The sequence below is a fragment of the Mytilus californianus genome, unplaced genomic scaffold, assembly GCF_021869535.1.
Source record: "Mytilus californianus isolate M0D057914Y unplaced genomic scaffold, xbMytCali1.0.p SCAF_1, whole genome shotgun sequence".
NCBI classification, from domain to species: Eukaryota; Metazoa; Mollusca; class Bivalvia; order Mytilida; family Mytilidae; genus Mytilus; species Mytilus californianus.
The window spans coordinates 19,320,405-19,336,995 of record NW_026262581.1 but is presented as its reverse complement, the minus strand read 5'-3'; the positions used below and the strand labels follow the sequence as shown (position 1 = coordinate 19,336,995).

General features: G+C 31.2%; 1 protein-coding gene across 2 annotated transcripts; it reads left to right on the top strand.

Moving 5' to 3' along the window:
• The first annotated feature begins 842 nt into the window (after positions 1–842).
• On the top strand, positions 843–16,408 carry LOC127700360 (uncharacterized). Of its 2 annotated transcripts, XM_052203800.1 has the most exons (5): positions 843–878; positions 2,142–2,214; positions 5,898–6,116; positions 12,538–12,738; positions 15,556–16,408. In XM_052203800.1, exons 1-5 carry the CDS (start codon positions 873–875, stop codon positions 15,798–15,800), a joined length of 744 nt encoding a protein of 247 aa, XP_052059760.1. In that variant the 5' UTR covers positions 843–872; the 3' UTR covers positions 15,801–16,408. The 2 variants fall into 2 exon arrangements, with proteins under 2 accessions (XP_052059760.1, XP_052059769.1); XM_052203809.1 differs by lacking the exons at positions 12,538–12,738; positions 15,556–16,408 and adding an exon at positions 9,443–11,177.
• Positions 16,409–16,591: the final 183 nt, after the last annotated feature.

Below are 16,591 nucleotides of genomic sequence, written 5' to 3'. Positions count from 1 at the left end.
ATAGCTGCGAAATAAAAATCTGCATGTTAATTAATTCATTCAGACATTGTGTTAATCACATTTGCTGAAACACAATTTTGGAAATTATCCTAAATCAAGGAAGACATCTCAACAATAGAAAGCTCTGATTCCTTGCCCGGCCTTGGCTAAACCTTTTGTCCGTTTTGGTTAATAAGGTCTTCATTCGTTTAATAAGTTTCAGATGTTCAAATATGTTGGCCACAAGCATCACTGAAAAGACCTTTATTGTCGAGATGCGCATCTGGTTCAGAAAATTGGTACCGTTAATGTTATTGTATACATGTATTTACGCTATATACAGCTACTGCTGACAATAAATAGTGCTTTTTGTGGAACTTTTAACGATCCAGTTCAAATCCAAAATTATTATTAACAAGGTAAACAAAAATGCGAGTGAATGGTTATTCATGTTATTGCAATGCAAGTACATTGTACATTTCAATTGAATGTAGGAAAGTTACATGGTCTTCATCATAATGATGATAGTTAATGTATACATACACACACAGAGAGAGAGAGAGAGAGAGAGAGAGAGAGAGAGAGAGAGAGAGAGAGAGCATATATTCAAAGTTGCGCGCTGGACCGAACATAAACAGGATGATTTTAAACTACATTTAAATACCCATTCTGCTTAAAAGGTAATTGTATGATGTTTTCATTCTATTTTTGTTTAATACTGTACATAAACACTATTCTTTACATTTTAAAATCTTTTATTGTTATGATTTATGCGTGCCCGACTGCTCTGGCTCAACTTACATGATATATCTATAACAAGTATTCATACAAATACAATATGTGTTGCACTTCCTTGGTAACCGTGTACACAGTGGGGTGTTGTACTGATTGCAATGAAGGTACGTTGATTTTCTTACTCAATGTAACAGCAATATACACTAAAGTAATACCTTTAGGAAAACTGAACGTTTGTCTCAAATATACTGTTCAAACAAATTCTAATTTTATGAAAATATTTCTGATGAAGAAGATTGTTTATTGGAACGAATTATAATGTTTTTGTATTCCTGCTATTATTTTTGTATCTTTTCAATTTAAAAATGTTTGATAAACAAAATAAATTCATATAAAGAAGTAAATTTAAAAATATTCATTATTATAATGGGATATTTCATTTTATCCACATGCATTGTTCATGAAAGATTTGACATTTGAATAAGATTATTATTATGTTGTTGTATATATATGTTAATGTAGATACTAACATCTTGTCAGATACGGGAGATAAGGGAATGGTCCCTTTGAAATTTTAATTTTCAATTGTGGAACGCCAATTTTCCCTATATTTCTCGTCATTACAGTTTTCGAAAATGTAATTTTTTTAAAATCTGTACAGGTACAGTACAACTACAAAATGTTTGTACTTTGAGATTAGTTAGACATATTATCATCAGTTTTTTAACACAATGTATTTCTGAAAATCTGTTTTTTTTATTTTTGGGAAACAATTTAGTATATTTAAAAAGCAGAAAACGAGACAGACGATATTTAGCGTAAAATTTGATGGAAAGTTAAGTAAACGTAGTACATGTTGTTTATTTCTGTGTCATTTGGTCTCTTGTGGAGAGTTGTCTCATTGGCAATCATACCACATCTTATTATTTTTATATGTACTACATGTCTTTCAGATGAAGATCTAATCATTTGTGTAAAAAATGTCTGTCGGTGCAAAATTTTGCAAAAAAGATACATAAAAGTCGCACTGCTCAATGGTTACATTAATTTTGTATCTAAAATTGAAGAAAACCTTAAATTGTGGTATTCAATCTCTTTGATATTCAAATACTTTCAGATATCAATAGATGGTGACTTTTCTCTTTCGCCATAATGGAGAACATTCATTTGATGTTAGCAATTAAGTGATAAAGAATTAAGAACAAGCCAACCACATGTTTTGAATGTTTTGTTTTGATTAAAAAAAGAGATTATTTTAGTTGATTGGTGCATTTTTAACTGTATTACCGTCAGTTTAGTTATTTTATTGCATTTAGTTCAGACAAAAAATATCAGCAAAAAATGCATATAATGTTTTTTTCAGCTCATATTCAAAATTGGATAAATGAATGCTCAATTATCTCATGATTATCAAAACTGAATTTCAGATTACCTCAAAGCTACCACCACATACAGTTTTTGTTATTATAGAGATCTTATTTGTAACAGTAATAGCACAGAGTAAGTATATACAAAACTAAATCATCTTTATCATTTGTTGCATGTTTGTTTAATGAAATAACATTTCTGTCCTAAAATTGATTTATCATATATGACAGTTGTTTTCAATTCGTTTGTTGTGTTTGAGCTTTTGATTTTGCCGTTTGATAAGGAACTTTCCGTTTTAAAATTTCCTTGGAGTTCGGTATTTTGTCTATTTTACTTTTATTGAATCAATTAAACTTCTGTGTTGACAAGACACTGGGTGAATGCAATATACTTAGGAAAGGTGGTGGATCAGATCGTTATGACGTACAGCTATAACTCTGTAACATGTTTACATTTATTCATTCGAGCTTAGTTATCTTATCGACAGCAATGTAATTTGCATTCTTTTGTAATGCTCAATTTTGTGCCGTCATTATTATTCTTTTAATCTTATTACTTGATGGCTCAGCCCTCTGAGTGTGTGTGTGTGTGTGTCAATAGGTTATGTCAAAATATCGAATAACACGAAGCTACCTCGAACTGAAAGAGCAATATCAGTGTTTGATGATGAATACTGACGCCAGATAATTTTGTGAAACTATCTGCTTGCAACCTTTTTTGTCAGTTTTCCCAACAATAACAAATATTAAATCCATAGATTCCTAATGCAAAAGATTGTTATTGTTTGGTTATGATTTTCGGTTCAATTAAGATTTAATTTCAAGTACATAATTAACTTTATTAGTTTTCTTTATTCGATCTTTTAGAAAATAAAACCATCTGCATGCATATATTCAACACCATCTTTCCGTTGTCTTTCCGATTATACCTGTAGATCATGAGGATAGGTGCATGGTGTTTGTGGATGTAAATGAAAATGTACATGTATCAAGGAATATAGTCTAGTATTTGCAATTTCAACCGTTCTCTTACATTAACTCCATGAGTATACCAATCAACAGGTTATGAAAGAACATCAATCGATCTTCCGAGTAAAGAAAAACACAACTCACCTAAATTTTTAGCCAGATTATAACAAGTCACTGTAAAAGGGACATTAGCTACGAGATATAAAAAAGATCAAAATATGATTCGTTTTTGTTCAATTATTAATGAAAGTGATGTAGCGAAATACTTTTATTCGCTTTTAGCAGCCAATTTGGTTCAATTTTATCAAAATGAGATAAGAAACATCGCTGATGAATTATTCACTTGCAAGTGAATAATTCGATTTCAATGAATCCGGATCCATGTGACCTTTAATTGAACCCCTTAGTTGGAGATGGGTTACGCATGTATTCAGCTATTAAAAGGGAGAAAATGTCAACATTGAAAGTGAAACAAGGATGATTCAATTGGTTGACTGCTTCAATCCACAAAAATCTAACAGACATAGAAAATCCAATTGCACTTGGACGCTATCTCTTTATACTTATATTTATGTTTTTATCATGTTATATGACCGTCGGCGATCTTCAGAGGTCTTCTCGATGGTTAATTAGATGACGTAGAAACAAAAGTACACACGACATGTTGATACATATTATCGAGTCCATGCATTGTTAATTGTTTATTTTAGACTTTTTGTAATTTGGATATACGTTTTCGTATGTTATCAATCAAATATGAGAATTTGAGTCAAATCAGTGAAGATGAATTTGACAGCCAATGCCCCTTTTATATTTAATTCGGTATGAAAAAAGGTTGATGTTGACTTGTTACATTTATATTTTTAGAAAACATGTATATTTGTTTACATTGTATATAGACAATTCTGGATTGTTTGCAGAGAAAAATATGTGTCGTCCTGTTACATTTTTTCCGACCTAAATTAATATTAACATGTACAACAGTCGTTTTGTCCATTTATTGTTAAGACTATAATTGTCTTTGTCTTTGAAAATTGTATGTAGATCTTTTATTATGTCGTTCGACCTTTCTGTGTGAAGATCTTTTGATTTGTTCTGTTTGTTTGTTTTTTAATCGATTAATATTCCCCCTAAATGTCATTAAGACTCCTGGAGGAAAAGTTCAATATTAAATGAATCTCTCCGGTGACATCTTTTAACACTTATTTCTCTTTTTGCGTTTGATATAAGAGGTGGGTCGCTGGAACTCATGAACCGTAAGTCAAAGTAACCAGCAATCTTTTGAGATGAGATCTTAAATCCACTAGAAGAAACTTAAGGTCCAGGTTCATGTATTAGATTTGAAACTTTGCTTGATAGCGCGGTACTCCTTAGAAACCATAACAATTATCCGCAAAGGGCTTTGTCAACTTGTTTTGTTATTCTACATTTGGGTCGAAATGCTGTCTGATGAAATTGTATAGGAATATTTCCACTTAAATATCTAAAATTAGTTGCGTAGTAGTATATCTACTGAACCATGCATATCAGAGACGTGTTATCATTTGGTTTTAGCTCGATAATCTTTGACCTTGAGATTGAGGTCCAGATCAAAATGAAAATTCGTATATTGAATTTTGACCCTTGTTTGTTATTGCATCTCTGAAAGTATAAAAAAAATATAATAACATGACTGTTCTAAAAAGTATGATTTATTGAAATGAAGATATTATGGTACATTTGTAAATTTGATATGTGATTGAAGGTGAGTCCATATTCGGAATTCATTTCAGGAAGGCGGTAATGGTAATACATCTGCCCATATCGTAAATTTTGATATGTATAATGACTCCTTACGAAGCTGAGACATTTTCACATAATGTGGTTAAATCGAGCTCGGAAGTGAAGCACAATTTTCCGCACTTTTTAAATAATTAAAAAACTATTGCAGTGGTTATTGATTTTGAGAACCTTTAAAATACGTAATAATGTTACCACTGGAAATCTGATAAGACCAATTCCTCAGCAACGATTGTTCTACTGGAAAATGTTCACATTCCAACTATTCCAACTATAATGTCAACTGCATAATTACAATAAATGTACATAAGACACATCATCAAAGTAAAATGTAGGCATATTAATCATTCTGTTGATGAAAACGTACTGAGAAAACAGAATTCAGACACCCCCTTCAAACTTTACTGTATAATCTAGAAAACGCTTTGGGAACATTTCTATTTTTGTATATATTGTGTGTCTCAAGATTTAACTTCAAAACAATTATAGTGTGTCATTTCATAAAATATTTTAATACCTTTCTGAAGTGTTTTATAGAACTCTCCATACTTGTACCCGAAAACCAATTTCATACACCTATTTGAAATGATGTTAATTGGCTAGAAAAATGATTTGTCTTACAAAATATAACTTTTGATAAGGTTCCGTAATGATACAATGTGAATAATATTAACGATTACAGAGAGCTAGCATGGCAACTATGGTGACCGATGTCTTGGTAGTAAAAAATTAACACGTATAATGGGGAGACGATTTTGGCGTAGTAAAATATCTGACTGATAGTGTTCAAAGCTCTAGTAGGTGTTATTGTAATTTGTATAGATGTACGTTGATTTCGGCAACTGTTGACCACCTATACTATTATTATTTATTATTATAATTATTATTATTATTACTTTAAATGACAACGTTGGTGTATATTTTAGCTAGAAATATACCTGTTTTCCCAATTTAGCTACATCAGTGTGTTTTGAGAATGTATAATAAGATAAAGTAACAACAAGATGTTATACAAACAAAATTAAATGATAAAAAAGAAGTCAGTTTCATGTACATTATTAATTGCAGCAAATCTTGCAGTTAAGGGAAATGTAGATCAACACTCAACGCTTACAGATGCAAATGGTACAGTTTACAGTGCAAACTTGGCAATAGAAGGACCTGTAAGTAATAACTGGGAAGATGGATGTTCGTCTACAGACCAAGGACAAGCAGTAGCATGGTGGGCTCTGGTTCTTCCGAGAGTAGCTTTTATGACAAGTGTGGTGATTTACTTTCGTGGCGACAGTAAGTAGAAAGTTAAGCATATGTAACTGACTCTATTTTAAAAGAGTGAAATCCATTTTATTCCTATTTATAAGCTTTTTCAATGTTTACCATAAATGAATGCAGATTTCATAAAGAAACACACAATTTTTACAATCTTCCATGCTTTTATTCTTATAATTGATAAAACTTACATTTAGTGTTCGGGGAATTTCCCAAAAGATATGAAAGTTGTAAATATTTGTGGTAAAAATGTATGTGACAACTTTTTATTCGGGAATTTCCCCGAAATCAATTTCAACATTAATTAAAACTTTTGGTAGAATAGCTATGTGACAAACAGATCTTAAACACATTTCGGGAAAAATCCCGAAAAAATAATCTAAATGTAAAATGTATAAAGCATATATGTCTTCAAACATTTCCGGAATTATCCCTAATACCCAACATATAAATAAGCTAGAATATGATCTTTATGTATTTTTTGTTGTAAAATTCAAATGTGGATATAAAATGGCATTACTTAAATTTATAAACTATGCAAAATAATTAAAATAGATGTACTAGGATTGAAATAGCAAGGTTTTAAAAATTATTTCTTAATTAAAAAGACAAAGATTGATAGATATGGTATAAAATAATTCATATATGCAATTACTACGCACCAGTTAACTAATAAACTCACATATAGTACTTCAATCACAACAATGTTTTATAAATAGCGGTTGCATTAATGGAGATAAAAGGTACCAACAAGATTTGCAGGATGTATGCCTATACAAATAAGATGATAATGCATTATTACATTTATACCAAAAAAACACAACAGTTTGAAATATCAGTAAGTCTGCAGTCCTTTAAACTACAAAATGAACTATGTTTGGCATTCTTTTCCTCTTGTTTATCTTCATATCTGTGTCTTTTAAGACTCTCGTCAATTTGCAGTTTTGACCTATACTTATAAAAAAATAAGGAGATGGTGCATGATTGCCAATGAGACAACTAGCCACCAAAGTTTGAATAAAGTGGATGTAAGCAGTGATAGGTAACTGTACAGCCTTCTACAATGAGAAAAACCCATACTGTATAGTCGGCTATAAAAGGCCCCGAGAAAACTAACGGCCTAATTTAAAACAAAACAAGTAGCGAAAATCAAATATATAACATACGTAAACCAACGACTTCTATGGAAATACTGGCTCCTGACTTGGGACAGGCACATAAAGAATGTGGCAGGTTAAACAAGTTTTTGAGTGCTCAACCCTACCCTAACCTGGGACAGTGGTGTTACAGCACAACATAAGAACAAACTATAAAAATCAGTTGAAAAGGTTTTATCATATTTTTAGCTCACCGTTCGGAAGGAACTGTGAGCTTTTGCCGTCACTTGGCGTCCGTCGTCGTCCGTTGTCGTCTGTCGTCGTACGTCTGGTGTAAACTATTTCAAACATCTTCTCCTCTGAAACTACTGAACCAATTCCAATCAAACCTAAGCTGAATGATGCTTAAGGTATCTAGAATAAAGTTTGTGTTTTATTTACTGTTTTTTCAAATAACATGGCCGATATGGCTAAAAATAGAACATAGGGGTAAAATGCAGTTTTTGGCTTATATCTAAAAAACAAAAGCATTTAGAGCAAGTCTGACTAGGTTAAAGTGTCCATTAGGTGAAGTTCTATCAGCCCTGATATTTTCAGTTGAATCTGATAACCCATTGTTGGGTTGCTGCCACTAAATTGGTAATTTTAAGGAAATTTTGCAGTTTTTGGTTATTATCTTGAATAATATTAATGATAAAGATAAACTGTGAACAGCAAAAATGTTCAGCAAGGTAAGATCTACAAATAAGTTCATACGATCAAAATTGTCAATTGACTCCTCAAGGAGTTATTTCCCTTTAAGGACAGTTTTACACAATTTGTTTAACATATTTTCTAACTTTAAAAAATCTTCTTCTCTGAAACTACTGAACTAATTCCAACCAAACTTAAGCTGAATGATTTTAAGGGTATCTAAAATAAAGTTTGTGTTTTATTTTCTGTTTCGTATAAAAACATGGCCGCCATGGCTAAAAATAGAATGTAGGGGTAAAATGCAATTTTTGGCTTATATCTCAAAAACCAAAGCATTTAGAGCTAATCTGATGTGAGGTAAAAATGTTTATTAGGCCAAGCTCTGTCAGCCCTGAAATTTTCAGATGAATCTAACAACCCATTGTTGGATTGCTGTCACTTAATTGGTAATTTTAAGGAAATTTTGCAGATTTTGGTTATTGTGAATATTATTAATGATAAAGATAAACTGTAAACAGCAAAAATGTTCAGTAAAGTAAGATCTACAAATAAGTTCGTATGACCAAAATTGTGAATTGTCCCCTTGAGGAATTATTGCCCTTTAAAATCAAATGTTCACAATTTGTTCATTTAGTTTGCTTATTTTAAAAAATCTTCTCCTTTGCAACTGCTGAATCAATTTCAGCCAAATTTGGGCTGAATGAGTTTCAGAGTATCTAGTATAAATTTTGTATTTTATTTTCTTGTACGTCAAGAAACATAGCCACTATGGCTAAAATGAAACATAGGGGTAAAATGCATCTCTTTGATTTTGAAGAAAATATGACAGATACAAAGAACATTTCAATGGAAGTTTTAAGCCATTCATTAATATATATATATAGTGAAAAGCAAAAATAATCATTGATGAAAGATTTAAGCAAAAAATTACAGGTGAGCGATTCAGGCTCTTGAGAGCCTCTTGTTATAGGTCAACTCTCTTGAAATGATTAACAAGTGATTGTAGAATTTAATAAACATCTCCTATCAACATCAAATTCCCTAAAAATAAAAGCTTTAAGATACAACTTTAGGTGACAGGAAAAGTCTTGACTTTGGATAGGCACATGGACTTGCAGTAGTTTCTGAAAACTCAATATTGCTCCCCTTTTAAATCTTGATCAATATTTTAAATGAAAAAAAAAGTTACATAGAAGAATGCAGGTTGCCAGTAACATTCAATTGGAGAAAGGGAAAAGATTACTCAACTCTACACTGAAATAATTTTGAAAACTATTAATGCATGTAATGGCTATACTATCTTTATTGTAAAAAAATGTTGGAAAAGTTATGTACATTATGATCATGTTGATTGTGTTGAAACGTCACACAAGGCAATCAAAATATTCAGAGGGGAAAATGAAGTTTTGTTATAAATGTCAAGTGTGATAGTCTCAACCTATCAACATGATCAAAATTGTTGATTTCACTATTAATATTTACATTTAGCATGTACAGTGGAATAGAATGTTTTTGTTATCTTTTATTAAATGTTATTTTACTTTGCTCTTATAGGCAGGATTGAAAGGAAGAAAGAACTAGTCATCAGTAAAGAAACAGATTAATTTATATAACATGTAATAATTCCATCTGAATATAACAAACATTGCACATGTTATGAAGATTTATTCACATGTCTACTCTGATTTGTAGTTATGTAATTGTAATATTATATAGTACATGTATTTTATTTTAGAACAGTATTTTTTTTTGCTGTGGAGAACATCAAAGGAATTTAGAAAAATATGATTAAAGATAGTTTCTTCCATTTTTTTCTGTGACAAAAAAAAATTGTGCAAATTAGGAAAATGAAATGAGGCTATATTATTAAATATTTTTGAGTTTTAGTTTTTTTACATCCTATTTTAAAATTTCATTGGCATTTGAAGTAATGAGTTGAAACCAGTTTTTATCAATCATTTTGTTCTCAAGATGTACAAACAGTACAGTAGGTAATTAAGTCTTTGGTGTACATTAGTTTACTATGATGTTATGGTCAAATAAACTTGAAATTTTGTACTTGCAAGTGTTCATTATGAAGTCATTTTTTAAAATAATTACAAATAAGTTACTGAACATGGAAATGTGATTGTGGGAGCAGGGTAGCGCTGCCCTCCTCACCGGCCTCTCAGTAACCTAATGGTGTATTGACTTGTAAAATTTCCTTAGTTTACACTATAAGGTTTGTGATAAGTTCAGTTTAAGGAGAACCACTAATAGTATGTCAGGGATATTTTATTTGCAGTTGAATAAGCTTTAGGACAACGCATGTGCTTGGGGATTTTTTTACCCTGAACCCTCAATCATGGTCTAATGACTTACAATCTTTTGCATAGTTTACATGTTAAAGTTTATGCTTAGGCCAGTTTAAATTCGACCACTTATCAGAGGTGGATTTAGAGGGGCCTGCCCCTCTTTTTGTGGGACAAATTTTGTTGATTATATATACGGAATAACTGAAGCATGACAAAAGATATGCAGTAGAGAGAAACCTTTATATTTCGTAGAAAATACTTTAAAAAAGTATGCTTATAAACAAAATTCATATTTTTTTCATTTAGACACATATTTTTTTATGAATCATAATATTTCAACAAATGTTGGAAACAAATTTACATAAAAACTTTCTGAATGTATCAAAGTTCTGTGTTGTAAAATCTTATAGATTGTTTTTTCGGGATTTTTCCCAATATGTTTAAGAAATCTGTAGCATAATTTTTCCTTGTAGATTTAAATTCGGGATTTTTCCCGAAATGGGTAAAAAAATCTATGCAACAAGTGTGTGCCTGATAATAGATTTATATTTTCGGGATTTTTCCCGAAATGTGAAAAGAAATTATTAGTCATGAGTTATAGCATATACTTTGGGTTTTCGGGATAAATCCCGAAATATTTGAAAACATCTGTGTTATACATTTTGCACTTAGTTTATTTTTGTCGGGATTTTTCCCGAAATGTGTTTCAGATCTGTTTGTCAAAACGCTTTGCCAACATATATGTTATAAAAAATAATGTTGAAAATGATTTCGGGACATTTCCCGAATAAAAAGTTGTCACATACATCTTTACCACAAATGTTTTAAAACTTTCATATATTTTGGGAAATTTCCCGAAAATTAAATGTAAGTTTTATCAATTATATGAATAAAAACATGGAATATTGTAAAAATTGTGTGTTTCTTTATGAAATCTGCATTCATTGATGGTAAACATTGAAAAAGATTATAAAAAGGAATAAAATGGATTTTACTCTTTTAAAATAGAGTCAGTTATGTTTAAATCATGATGAGCGAAGAACAAAAGTTTGCTCAAACGAATTTGCATATTTAAAATGTTAGGTCTGCTAAATATTATTATTAGTGATTTCACTCATGTATAACCTCACCTATATAAATTTATGTTAAAACATGCCCCTTAGTTAACGACAAATTATGACAAATTATCCCAACTAACTGTAAATAAAAGTCTATCTAGTACATTTGTTACTATATCATCATTTAAACTTTTAAGAAACGTCATAATAAAGTTAGCTGGTCTATTAGCAAATCTAATAATATGAAAGCTCGCTCCTTGCAGTCCCCAAATGAATGTTTGTCCAAAAAACATAATAAGAGGCGCACTATGGCATTATATAGTTAAGATAATTAGAAATTTCAATAAATTGAAATAAGTGGTAAAGATGAGTAACGAAGTACCCACTTATAATAATGCAAAGGCAAAGTCCATGCTTTGGTATCAGGGAAACCACAAAATAAAGCTGATGACAAATAAAAGGTTCAAAAGTAAACCATGTAGTAAGTAATATTCTATAAAAGTCACAAAATGTTTCCAAAAGCAATTGCAAATACAAAAGTTGGACAGAAGGACGAACGGAAAGACAGCCGCGACAACCTTCCCCATCACAACTTACCGACCGTTTTAAAATTGGTGGTAAAACAACTCATAGATTCTCATGACAGTAACCCTATGATGTCTCACTATGCGATTGTTACTCATTGAGATTGTTTTGTAATGTTGGCTCTGTTTTTTTGGGTAGAACACGACTAGTAAGAATCATGAATCCTTAAAAGTGTATTGGTTTTTATTCGATTTGAATTAAAAAATTGGAAAAATAATCTGTCCGACATGAATCCTGGACAGATTGGAAGCTGCAGTACCATGATCATTGAGGAATTTTATATAAACATAGTATGTTGATTACGCTGTTGATTTTATTGAGCTATATGTTGTCCTTCTTTAATGCTTATCTTATATAATCGTACATTTCATTTTGTAATGTAAACCAAGTTGGCTGTAAAAACACGCATAAAATGCCTTCTATAAATTACTTCATTTTGGTTACTTCTATACAGTACCTAATTGTTTTGGCAATCTGTCAAAGATGGGAAATGCCATTTGAAGAAATGCACGGTTCTGATAGGTATATTTTACATCCTCTTGTGTTGTTTGATTTTTACAATACCGTCTTTTTCACCAGCTCTACCATCTCTTTAAGTTACATCATCAAAATTCCTCTTTTGATTTTCATAATTATTTTAGTTCCTTTTTTGACTTACATCATTACCCACTAAAGCATTTCCCCCCTTTCATTGTAAAAATATGTGTTTCAGGAGCAGACCAAATAAATAATTTTCGTTTGTATGTATCTAATGGAAGCATAAGTGGTCCAGATGAAAGTCTGTGCTACACAGATGTAGGCGTACCTGGCTATCCGGAAACTACACAGGAAATCGACTGTAATAAACTTGCTAAACAACTTTACTTTTTCAACAGATATCAGGTTATAGAGTTATGTTATATCGAAGTAAACGGTAAGAAAGTATAATATATTTAAATTAGACACTAGCATGCATACTACTATATTACATACTTTAAAGAGCCTGAGTGAGTCATCTGAATCTATGTGCATCTTCATGAGATTATTCCGTAGCACTTGAGATCATCCATGGTTTTTGGTGGGGATCTTGTTTCTCAGTCTTTAGGTTTCTTTGTTGTAATTTGTATACTGTTGTCTGTCTTTTGGTCATTTTGTGTTTTGTGCTTTTGTCTTGGCGTTTTCAGTTTGTTTTCGACTTATGAGTTTGGATGTCCCTTTGGCATCTCTCTCCTTTCTTCATGAATGACCACTCTCGAACGTAGTAGACAAGTATGTATTTCTTAACTAAAACTGTTATTTGTAATTATAATACTTCACGTAAAAATGCAATATTTTGATTGGCTTATACAAGGGTGTTGATTTACTCTTTTCTATGGTAAATACTCTATTACCTTCACGGAGATGCTTGATCAAGTGTGCGCTTTATTAAATACGACTCTATCGTATGGCAAATACTCTATTACCCTTCACGGAGACGCTTGATCAAGTGTGCGCTTTATTAAAGACGGATGGTTGTTATGTACAAGACGCCATAGTTTATTACTTTGAATTTGAAATTCAATCGACAGTAATACAAGTAACAGAACATTAAGTATAATAAATTAAATAACACATATCTGAGAGGGTGATAGAGCAGATTGTTACCCCTCGCTTCGCCTTAGTTGACAATGTTTTCTCGGGGTAACAATCTGCTCTATCACGCTCTCAGCTATGTGGTATTTATATAATGTTGTATTGATAACATATATTTATGTTTACAGTAAATCTCTATTTATAATAGATTTTGCCCAAAAAACAAAATTTGTCAAAATCCAATAACTCCTTGACCATGTTGAAACAAATGGACCGGTAGTTTGTACCTATTCCGCCTTTTTGTAGATCTTATCCTATTTTGATGATTTTTGCTGTTTATCGTTTCCCTATATTTTCTTTCTTCTTTCTGGCCAAAACGTAAAAAAAGAAAAACAAATCGTCATCAAAGGGCAATGATTCATATAACGAATCAGCAAACAATTTGGACTTTGTTGACTTATTTTTTGTTTTTGTTTGCTTCTTATTAAATGCATATTCAAGAGGAGAAACCATTGCAAATTAATACAATATGTAGGTTTTGTAATGGTAGGACAGCCGGTATCAAGAAAAATTTTGAATTTAGCCAGCCACTTTTAATGCGGGTATGTATGAAATGGACAGATATTTAACTTGCCACGTACGTACCCTCAAAGACGTGTTGCAAGGTTTCTTTTACAAGAAGATAGTCTGATTATCCCTCTACACAGTGTATCAGATTTTATTTTCTTATTTTAACCGGATGTGGCTGCGTATTTATAATTCCTCCACATCCGAACGGAAGCCACACGCTAGCAAGCTAAGGGTATTGCTGACGGGACGGGCAATTCCAAGGGTTGAACATATTTCTCAACCATAGTCAACCCTTTTGGTATAAAAATGTTATTCAGTTTTGCTTAAACTGTAATGACCACATTTGGCAGATTTTATAGCAGTTTTTAGAATACCAAAATGCATTTTTGTTTGTGTTTGTCTTCATTTTATACAGCTGTAGATAGTTTTCAAATATTAGTTGATTGTATCTCAAGTGTTTTGTAATAGAGACCCAACAAGAATTTCAGCTTTATATGATCTGTTTTCTTAACTGACAGTAATCAATTCGCGATCCTTTCGAAAAATGTACAAACTACTATATGTGTTGCCCTCCTACGTTTTAACAGAATATCTTTTACCTCACACTATAAAATGACTAAAACTCGTCTTTATGGTCTGTTCTGAAATACATGTTACCATAATATATAGTATTTCGATGTTCAGATCAACTAATTTGCCAAGGTTTTTAACAGATAATTTGGAGAGAAAAACAATCGGAATTGGAAGAACTACAAACACAATTATCTCTAGTGTGTCGACAGGGTATGCATGTCCTGATGTATATGGTGGATCATCGGTATATATTTCCTCAGATAGAATGTTCTTATACTTTACCAAAATAAAGATTTTACCATGCTTTTTTCAAAATATAATAACAAGTATGGGTCACGGTGCTATTTTTCAAGCTACAAGTCGTGCAAAATTGCACACATGTGCATAGATTGTTCATGAAAAGACACAGTTTTGTGAATAAAAAGAAATCTATCTGATAGAATTTCGAAATAAAATATGAGGAGATAGGTTTCATAATATGAATTAAGAAAATAAAAAGAAAAGGGTTTCACCGAACTTGTTTCCTCGCTACAAGTAAAATATGGAAATTTCTCTATCATTTTAGGATAAATTTTTTTACTATAAGAGGTATCTCCCCTTAAATGGCTAATTTGGAAAATTGAGTAAAAAAACAAATATTTGGTATTTGTTTAGACATTTTGGATATTGCAATAAATCACTTATTTTCCTTTAAAGAAATAAACATTCTTACACATAAATTGCAAATCTGTCTCCAAATTTGCAGATTAAGCCAAAGAACTAGACCGATTGTGTACTGCTATTGTACAATCCAAGATCTCGGTGGGAAGTGAATCTACCTTAACTATCCTAACGTGGCAGCTTGTGGAAAGTGTCAAATATGGAACCTGACAAAAATGTTATAATGTTTGATCCCGTAAAACTGGTTTCAAAACCAGTTTTATTTGTAATGGTGTATAATAAAAATATTATCCGACATATTATTTAATTACCGATAATATTCATATTATACAATCACAAACAAAACATTATCGTTTAAAACTACTTTAATTTGCAGGATGTTGGAAAGGTACATGGGGAACGAACTGTACACATACATGTCCGCCTAAATGTATAAACCAACATTGTCATCCTAAAAACGGTTCCTGTGTTTGGGGATGTAATCCTCAGAACTGTTTAAATAACACATGTGATATACATACAGGGTATTGTATTGAAGGATGTGAAGATGGTTGGTTTGAGCAGTATTGTAACACTAGTAAGCATCTTTTTCCTTATGAATATCATTTTCTACTTTTCTGATATGTTATAGTTTACAGTATTGGGTTGCATTGTAATATCGTTTGATACATGAACGTTGTATGAAGCAATTATAAATACATGTATTACTGAGTAAATAAATAACCAGAACATTTGTTTGATAACTTAATTATATTTACATTTTAACGTTTACTCCATTGTGTACCGTATTTGACATATTTATTAACTAGACTAAGGATAAGTGTAAAATATCAAAACGTTTCGTGTACAGGGTAATATCATTTTTTTTTTGTATTTATTGATATAAGGTTGGTATACATAATGAAAATCATATGTAATATCCGGTTGCGTTAAAAGGCCAAACACAGACCTACTTGAGCACATGTAATTGAATATTTAATATATTCAAACTCAAAGTGGGTGTTCTTTTTTTCAATTAGTACTTGTCAATTTCAAAGAAAATGTTGTTAATGTCAAAACTGAAAAGAGACTTGAAAACTCTAAATTGTCTGAAAGCTTTGACACCATGCTTTGCTTTTAGTGTTCACTATAACTCATATAGTATAGGTTTCATATTGTGTTTCTATTTTCAGTGTACGTTTTACGGAAGCCCATTTAGGACCTCCCAAAATATATATATTTGAATTCGAAATCACGAATATAAATCGTTATCACGAATTCAAGAATTCGTTATAACAGATTAAATTTCCGGAATTAGTTATAACAGTTTTTGTAATTCGTAATTATTTGGTAATTCGAGATAACGGATTGAAATCGAAATAACGAATTTTATAAATCGTGATAACGAATTGTATTAATCGTTATAACTGATT